At 34.5% G+C, this 7907-nt stretch overlaps 1 protein-coding gene across 2 annotated transcripts; it reads right to left on the bottom strand.

Moving 5' to 3' along the window:
- Positions 1-875: 875 nt before the first annotated feature.
- LOC126709121 (probable aldo-keto reductase 1) lies at positions 876-5431 on the bottom strand. 2 transcript variants are annotated; one of them, XM_050409221.1, is made up of 7 exons: positions 5270-5417; positions 4970-5137; positions 4627-4830; positions 4019-4191; positions 3474-3570; positions 3179-3332; positions 876-1292 (listed from the first exon to the last, which is right to left on the bottom strand). In XM_050409221.1, exons 1-7 carry the CDS (start codon positions 5324-5326, stop codon positions 1090-1092), a joined length of 1056 nt encoding a protein of 351 aa, XP_050265178.1. In that variant the 5' UTR covers positions 5327-5417; the 3' UTR covers positions 876-1089. The 2 variants fall into 2 exon arrangements, with proteins under 2 accessions (XP_050265178.1, XP_050265179.1); XM_050409222.1 differs by lacking the exon at positions 4970-5137 and having other exon boundaries at positions 5270-5431.
- Positions 5432-7907: the final 2476 nt, after the last annotated feature.

Raw genomic sequence — 7907 nt, 5'->3', positions numbered from 1 at the left:
CAGATATTTAAAAGAAGGCTCAACAAGCATATATAGCATTCTGCAGAGGATCGTAGGAGCTACTTATCTATTGATCCATGTTCGAACCACTTCCTTTGTTTGCAGAGTTCGGACCTTTTGATTCAAAGGGACTCGTCCATGTTTTCCCTGGTGCTAGCTATCTGTACGGACATTGCTCTTATTCTTTTTGTTTTCTATTTTGAGAGAAATAGAGAGATTAAGGGTTTTGGGCTGGGCCTATAAGCTGAAGCCCGAACGTTTTAGGTCCACTAGCTTCGTGAAGTATTGGGACTTGGGAATTTGGTGAAGATTAATTAAATTATGAAAGTGACCGAGAATTTCAAACCAAAGGACAATTAATCCGAAGAGAGAGCTATATGATTAAGTGACAAGGAACATTAGCGTGTATTTAGTATTTACTTAATGGCTAAGTTTTGTTTTACACTCTCAAATGTGAAAATGTTTCATACAATGTTCATGCTTTCATGCATGTGTCCACATTACATAATGTGAAAAAGTGTGAAAACAGTTGGATTAAACAATCAAAACCTTTACTTAACTAAACTAAACTTTTGAGCCTTCATTGTATCCCAATTTTGTGAACTACTCTCTTATTAGATCAATTTCAAACTTCAATGGTAGTGGTAGTGAAGTCAATTAAGGATGTAATAGAAAATATTATTTTGATAAAATAAAATAATGTCTATCTGTCCAATTTTTTTTTTTTTTTTTTAGAAAATTTAAACTTATAACGTCCGCTTCTAATAATAGCTCTTTATTATCCAACCTAATAAACTTAAATTTCATAATTACCATTTTTCCTTGGGAAAATCTGATGCTAGCTTGGAGGTAAAGATTTGCTAACAAAAAAGCTGGGAGATAAAGATTAAATACCATAAAGTATTTCAAATAGTTTACCAAATACAGTTTCAACTGCATTCCTAAAAGTTATCATTACTCAAAACACACCATTAATCTCCTTCCTCGAAGTAGTTTTATAATTATAAGAACATTATGCCAGTCAAGCTCAACCAAATAAAGCAAAAGTCAAGAATTATTATTAGTAGTTTAGAAGCCTAACTGATTAAATCATGAGTCTTGTTCTGATGCATTGTCACTCTTTGAAGGTGTGTTTACAAACCTCCAAGAGGACAATTCTATCCCTGCATGGATTCTAGCTCCAGCCACCTCATTGATGGCCACAGCATCTGTAATCTCTTTCAAGTCCTCTGCAGTGAGCTTCACTTTCAAGGAGCCAACATTATCATCTACATGCTTAACCTTGGTTGTCCCTGAATGTTTGCAGAAAAGGCAAGTGAAATGTACAATAGAAAGTTTGTGAAGCATGAAAAAGTAAGGTCTAGCCATAGGGCAGTGAATATGCTAGTACTTATTTTCCACAAAACATTACAGAATGATACTAACTAAATAATGAAATGTAACAATAAAAATTTTAGGAAAGCTTACAATGTTGATCCCTATGAAAAGAGTACCAAAGGATGAGTTAAAAGACAAATAGAAATGAAGAGCATCAATTTTGTAAACCCTTTAAGCATTTGTGTTCAATTAATAGTTTATATTTGTACCAAGGAATATGATTATTTAACAAACCTCAAACTTCAAAAACAAAAACTTTAGGGAACCTCAAGTGTAACGCAGAAAAAAAAAATCCTTTAAATGCTTAAGTTGCTTTTCACAATTGAGCTTTCCTACTATGATGAAAGGTGACCCATCATTAGTTCTGAGAGGACTCATGCTCTAGTAGCTACTTTGAGATTGACAAATTCCTTTAATGCACCGTGACAAGGGGGAGAAAGAAGAGAAAACTAATCATTTATTACCGTCAGCTTATCAATTGTCTGCTATTTCATTAGATTCTCTCTTGAACAAAACACCAATTGCAGACCAGCAATTGCCATATAGCAAGTCTACTGCAAGATGTTTGGATCAAAGTAACAAGAAACGGTCAGTGTACAAACACTTGAGATGCACATAAATAACAACTACAAAAATGATGACATCCAATTGCCTTTGGAAGAATATCCAACCTTATTTCAGATGTCTGCAAGCAACATCAGGGTTGAGATATGTTCAGATTTCTAGTGTTGGCTAATTCCGTGCCAAACTTTTTTATTGTAATATGCAAATATTCCTTGTATTGTATTTCATTGAGTTGTATTTGCATTGGAGACAAGAGGATCAGAAGCATCCAATGTCAGGTGAATTTTGAGCAAACTTGGAAATTTCAGAAATCAGTTCAAGTCAGATTCGTACGCTCGTCTCTTGCCCATAACTTGGTCAAGCGAGTTTGCACCTAAGAGGAATTTGTTGCTTTTGTTCTAGGCTGTTCCCCACCCAATTACCCTCTTTAGTCTCTTATAAATCCACAAAATCACGCCCTAATGATAAGAAGATAGAAGGAGAACTATCCATTCCCCTGGAGAGAAAACCATAGTAACCACTATACCTTCACCCTCTCCAAATTGTCATACAGTATGAGAGGAGATTAAACCAAATACTCCCAATTACCCTTGTGAGGTATTGATTAAAGTGATTGTCCCTGGAAATTAGTGGCCTTAAAGTATCCATTAGCTTGGATTTGTGATTGACATCTCAACTTGCAAAATTGATACTAGGCAGAGAAAGAGCTGACGCAGCCAGTTGCTAATAGGAGTGAGAAGCTCAAATACAAGTTCATCAATAGACTAGGAGGATTTGTAAATTTTATGTGTATTGTATCACAACTAGCTTTTCTAGTGGATTCTTTTGCTAGGCTAGGCCCCAAAGAGTTTTCTCCCCACTACGGGTTTTTTTCTCTATAAACACATCTTGTGTTTGGGTGTCTGTTTGGGATTTTCTATTCTTTGTGATTATCCAAGCAATATATAATTGGCTAACCATTGAATCGGACTTAATTGATTAGTCAATTAAAATTTGGTAGAAAGCCAATTTAGGGATCAAAACCATTAATCCATTAATTGGGTAGATTTTTCAAGATATATAGCCTTTGGCATGCAAATTTATACCATTGCCATTGCAAACTCCAAATGACTTCTATTAAATTTTCACTGGATTTAAGAAATACTGGCTTCTTTGGGAAGTACAAAGATGAACTTGTTGATGGAAACTTGATATAAAACATATAATTGGCTCATGCATTAGTGCACCATAAACTTACCAGGGATTGGGATCACGTCATCACCTTGGTGGAGAAGCCATGAGAGAGTCAGTTGAGCGGAGGTGCAGCCAAACTTAGAAGCCAACTTCACAACTCGCTCATAGAGTACTTTGTTCTTGTCTAGATTTTCCCCCGTGAACCTTGGATGTGTAGACTTAAATAACAGCATGCATTCCAAACAAATCAGAAAGATCAATAATGTAATTCACAAAAAAGATTAATTCCTATTAAAATGCTTTGTCTACATCTCACTGTCTAATTTGCAACAGAATTATAGTCAAATCCAAGTTCATACCATTAAACCCACTGTTGGCACACTCTCAATAGCTGCCCTCCCTGCAAAAAAACCACGGCCAAGAGGGCCGTAAGCCACTATCCCGATTCCAAGTTCCCTGATTTAATGACAAGAATATATTAGATAGGTTAGTAAACAAAGTTCTTAAAAATCTGAAATCCCATTGACAATATTTATGAATACAACAAAGATTCCTTCCACTAGCTGAAACACCAGTATACAAAGGAACTCAGCCATCTCAATGGAGAATGATAGTAAAAATGAACTAGTAAGCCAACCCCAGTAGTAAGGAAGATAGGGCTTAATGGGTTGACTACTGGAAGAAATAGTGTAATGATAACTTTTTACCCTTGATTATGAAAGTAAAAGTGGCTAGAAGGGCTGAATTGCTTCATATTTTGTCCTAACAACACTTAACCTGGAGTTTGGACCCTTTATCTGTTTCCTTACAGTAACGAAAACACCTTGGGATTCCATTTAAATAAGACTCAACACAGATTTTCATTATTGTCAAATATAGAACATGGAATCCTCTTATGAATGACCTGCAAAGGGGGACTATCTCTTCTTCGATATCACGAGTCCACAAAGACCACTCCATCTGTAATGCAGTAATGGGGTGAACTGCATGAGCCCTCCGAATTGTATCTGGGCTAGCTTCAGATAACCCAATATACTTTATCTTCCCCTCTTCAACCAACTTCTTAAGCTCTTCCATCTACCATACCAATAATATGAAGAATTAAAAGCAAGATCATTAAGTGAAATTCATGTAACAAACCACACAAGATCTATTTCCCAAAAAGGATGTCATCTGTTGCTCCATTTTGGAAGTAAAATAATATTTGATCTAAAAATAAGTTTTTAAAACATTTAACAAAGATTCTAAAAATTAGTGTTTGAAGAGGTGAAGATTGAGTGAATATCTGAAATATAGTAACATCTATATAGAACACTAAAATCTTCTTTAAAATATGGATCCTTGGAATACAAGGGTAAACAGTAACATGAATTTGCAGCTCAATTTTGTTATTAAACCAAAACCTAACAAAAATCTCTTCAATCATTGTGATAAGGTAGACAGAAACTGTTACTTTAAGAGTACTAGTATACTACAAACTGAAAAGGTAAATGAGTGAAGCTAGCTACATACAGTGTCCTCAATTGGAACCAACTTGTCAATCCGATGCTGATAATAAAGATCAACGTATTCCACGCCAAGTCGTTTAAGACTAGCCTCACAACACCTCCTTACATATTCTGGGCGGCCACAAACTTCCATACCATCAGCTTCCATTTTAAGAAGACCAAATTTGGTGGCAAGCTGGATTTTATCCCTAGGCAACTGCCTCAAAGCCTGAAATGTTTCTGATTTTCTTATAACCAACATCTCACATTGACATTGCACTCAACTATGTAAATGTGCGCCACACATAACTTACTTCACTCAAAAGCCTTATAAATAGAAATACTTGAAATAATTACAGTTGATAAACCTTTCCAATCATGATTTCATTAGCATTGGCTCCATAAATATCTGCTGTGTCAAAGAAAGTGATTCCCTTACTGAAAGCATGCTTTATGACTGAAATTCCTTCTTCATCAGACAGGGGATCACTATATGCCCCAGTTAACCCAGCACACCCAAATCCCAACTTTGAAACCTAATCACCCAAAATTCACAACCCAAAAAATATATATATATATATATATATATATATTGCAATTCATGTTAAACCCAACTGTAATAGAATGAAAACTGAACAAGTTTTAAGAAATGAATCAGACCCATTTACCTCTAAACCCCGGTTTCCAAGTTTGACTCTTGGAATCTGAATTTCAGCGTGAGACATGGCTCTGTGAAGAACTGGAAATTTTTGTTACTGTCCTTATTCTTTCGTTCTCTAGTGTGTATTTGCAAAAATGCTTTTTACTAACTTATTTTTGTTATTATTCATGATACTACTGTATTTTTTATATTATTTAGAGTATTATTATACTATTTTAGCTAACTTTTATATTTATTTATAATATTTTTAACAAAAAATTCAGCAGAAAATTTTCAACTTCAACAAAAATAAACATGTGCTCTTAATATAAGTTAGTCAAGCATTTTTCATAAAAATTTGTGTTACTGTCCTCATGTCCAGTAAGTCAGTGAACCTGCTAGTACCATCAGATAAACTGTGTTGATAAAATGAATCTACAAGTGTGTCACACATCTCATGACAGCACAACATGTTCATGCATGTGATGCCAAACAATAACAAGCCACCTAATTAAACTAGAAAATTAACAACAATGCCATGCAATTGCAAACCCCATTTCCACAACCAGACATATCTTCTCCAAGCAACAATTTTGAAAAACTTTCCTCAATCATCTCAATCTCTATCATCCCAAAAACCCAAAATCAGACTATTTGACAATATCATTTTTAACATTTGTGTCTCTGTGGTTGTATGTGTCTCACTGTGAAGGAGACTGGAGAGAGAGAGAGAGAGAGAGAGAGTTAAAACCTGATATTGCTGAACCTTGTTTCTCTAAATTCCTACCACCATCCAAGTGGGGTTTCTCTTTCATCTTCATTACCATTAGAACTAGTGCAGTCTGGTACCTTCAGCTTTCTGAATAGGCCAACCCAATGAAGGTGGTGAAGATGACTCAGAGCTACTGTGACTCTGTTCCTCTTCCTCGTGCCCTGTCATCTCAGATGTCAAAAAAATATCAGAGCTTGAACTGCTCTCAAGGCGGTTTCTTCAATCAAAGCCGCAAATGTTTCAATCTCAACCCCATTTGTTTGCACCGTTCATTTTTATCTTCAATGCCTTCCTTCTTTTCAATCAAAACCTCCATTGCAGCTCTCCCTTCTTCAAGAAAACCAGGTGAATCACATCAAAATAGAGTCGTTCACCACCATGCCATTGTACTGAAGCTGAGGGTAATGAGAGGGCAAAAGGAGCCGTCTAATAAGAGATTTTTAAAAATACGATGTCCGTGAGAAATGTTTAAATACTGATGTTTAAGCATCTCTTCTTTTTTTTCTTCTTTTTTTTTTTTGAGATAAATGTTTAAGCAACTTTAACAAACGGGCCTGGTTCTTTTTTTATTTTTAATGCGTGTTGGATGTGGGTAATATCCGTACACTACCCGAAAAATTCACGTCTTTGCCCGGATCCGACCGGATTATCTTTATCTATTACATATCAGATAGTACCCAAAATTTTCAGGTCGGGCCAAATACCCATTACCCATTGGATTTGGCCATCCTAGGAGGCTTGGACTCTCATATTTTCATTCTTAAGTTCAAATGTATTATATCAAGAAATTTATTACACTTGACTTTTTAAAAAATTGTGTTTTCATTGACTTTACATGGAGAATCCATGACAAACTATTAATCTAATATCAAAATGGACTAGATTGAATTGAGTGGACTGAATTAGACCATAATTGACTAAATGGACCGAAATATTATGCTGATGTAGTTAAATAAGAGTGTAATAACAATAAATATTATGCCTTAACTTTTAGATATTACTAGTCAAATTTATCATTCTCTTAAAGAGATTATCATGATAATCAAAATTTATCATATAGTTATAAATGATATTGCTCAAATAATTAATAGTACTCTCAATTCAAACTTTTATTTTTTTTCATTCTTAAGTAAGTACACTAATCTTGCTCAAAAAAAAAAGGTAAGTATGCTAAAGTGGATCCAATTAAACTGGACCAAAGTGGACTGAAGTGGGCCCAATTAGACCAAAATGGACTGAATTAAACAAAATGAACCAAAGTGGAGCAAAATAGACCGAAATAAACTGAAGTTGATAGAAATAGGGCGAATCGGAGTGAATTCCATACCATAATTAGTAAACATAACTCAAAAAATTAATAATAATTAAAATTTAGAGTGTAGTTTGCATTTTACATCCCCCCTCACTCTAGCTTTGTTCTCATTGCACTATTGCTGAATGAGGGGACCAGACAATGTGTTATGTTGTACTTGTACGTGTTCAAACTTGGGGAGTTTTTTTTTTTTTTTTAGCAGCTAGCTGCAAGCACACTTCAAGAGCTTTTACTAATTGAGTATAACTAAGATTATAATTTTTTTTCCTCTCTTTGGTCCATTTAAGGCCTTTTATATATATATATATATATATATATATAATTCAATAGTTGAGGGAGAAGAAATGGGGGATTTAACTCTAGATATCTCTGTTGGAAACACTAAAAAGTGACAACCAATAATAATAATAATTGAGTTGTTAAATGTATTTTAAATTTTATTTTAACTCCTCAAGACAATTGTTGACACAATTTATTTAATTCAAAATAGGCAGAACTAATGAACTTAAACTTCATAAATACCATTTTTCCTTGGGAAAATCTGATGCTAGCTTGGAGGTAAAGATTTGCTAACAAAAAAGC

The sequence above is a fragment of the Quercus robur genome, chromosome 12, assembly GCF_932294415.1.
Source record: "Quercus robur chromosome 12, dhQueRobu3.1, whole genome shotgun sequence".
Classification (NCBI taxonomy): Eukaryota; Viridiplantae; Streptophyta; class Magnoliopsida; order Fagales; family Fagaceae; genus Quercus; species Quercus robur.
The sequence above is the reverse complement of the archived record's forward strand: the minus strand, read 5'-3'. Positions and strand labels throughout refer to the sequence as shown.

Bases quoted from the DNA above. Each gene is read 5' to 3' on its own strand.
- LOC126709121 (XM_050409221.1), bottom strand. From the start codon at position 5,326: ATGTCTCACGCTGAAATTCAGATTCCAAGAGTCAAACTTGGAAACCGG. The intron at 4,831-4,969 runs GTTTATCAACTG...GAAACATTTCAG, and splicing joins ATGAAATCATGATTGGAAAG to GCTTTGAGGCAGTTGCCTAG. The intron at 3,333-3,473 runs GTATGAACTTGG...CTGTTATTTAAG, and splicing joins TGCCAACAGTGGGTTTAATG to TCTACACATCCAAGGTTCAC.